General features: G+C 46.9%; 1 protein-coding gene across 1 annotated transcript in view; it reads left to right on the top strand.

Moving 5' to 3' along the window:
* The window catches only part of LOC107551232 (structural maintenance of chromosomes protein 4-like), a 1,784-nt gene extending 1,051 nt beyond the window's left edge, over positions 1-733 (top strand). Inside the window, exon 2 of the mRNA XM_016232772.1 lies at positions 489-733. Within this exon, the coding sequence (XP_016088258.1) occupies positions 489-733 (245 nt within the window). The remainder of the gene's footprint in view (positions 1-488) is intronic.
* The last annotated feature ends 31 nt before the right edge of the window (positions 734-764 follow it).

The following is a 764-nucleotide window of genomic DNA, read 5'->3' as shown; positions in this document are numbered from 1 at the left end:
TTTCTCACAATGCTTGAAGTTGCAATTGTGGGTAAAAAGTGTGAGATGAAAATTCTCTAGCGGAAACAAAAAATGTAGATTTCTGAGAAAACACAGATATTGCAATGCCATCTGAATATTTTACAGCTGTAATGTGGTTGTGACTGCTGTGCATACTCTTCAGCTGTAAAGAAAGTCATGGTGAATTGTTTATAATTTAACACCCCTAAGTGATGTTCACAAGTCATTCTCATAGTTTGAACAGAAACAGCTATGTAAGAAAACTTGTCCAGATGCAGGTTTGTAAATCAGAAGCAATATTCAGTAAATGACAGAAATCGTGGCGTTCAGACACGCGTGTAATGTGATCAGCAGGCACAGTGAATGCAGCAGTGCTCGCTCCGAGCAGTCATGTTTGCATGGTTTAGTCAGACACGCACAAGCTTCTTCAGCGTGTTTGGTCGGATGACGTGTGTGTGAGTGCTTTGATTGACCGGTCGTCTCTGTAGATGCGTCTCCGGGCGAGTCTGCTGAGGAGCTGGATAACCGCAGTCTGGAGGAGATCCTCACCAGCATCCCTCCTCCGCCGCCTCCCGCCATGAGCTCCGAGCCCGGGGCCCCGCGCCTCATGATCACACACATCGTCAACAGAAACTTCAAGTCCTACGCCGGAGAGCAGATTCTGGGCCCCTTCCATAAGGTATCTGCAGCCCGTCTGCTCCATGTCTTTGAATCAGCTGTGTTCTGTTTTTAGTGGAGTCACTTCTCAAGTTCACACTCTTTGC

This window comes from Sinocyclocheilus grahami, unplaced genomic scaffold (assembly GCF_001515645.1).
Source record: "Sinocyclocheilus grahami isolate Dianchi unplaced genomic scaffold, SAMN03320097.WGS_v1.1 scaffold419.1, whole genome shotgun sequence".
Classification (NCBI taxonomy): Eukaryota; Metazoa; Chordata; class Actinopteri; order Cypriniformes; family Cyprinidae; genus Sinocyclocheilus; species Sinocyclocheilus grahami.
Note: the sequence above shows the minus strand (reverse complement) of the source record. Positions and strands in the feature narration are given on the sequence as shown.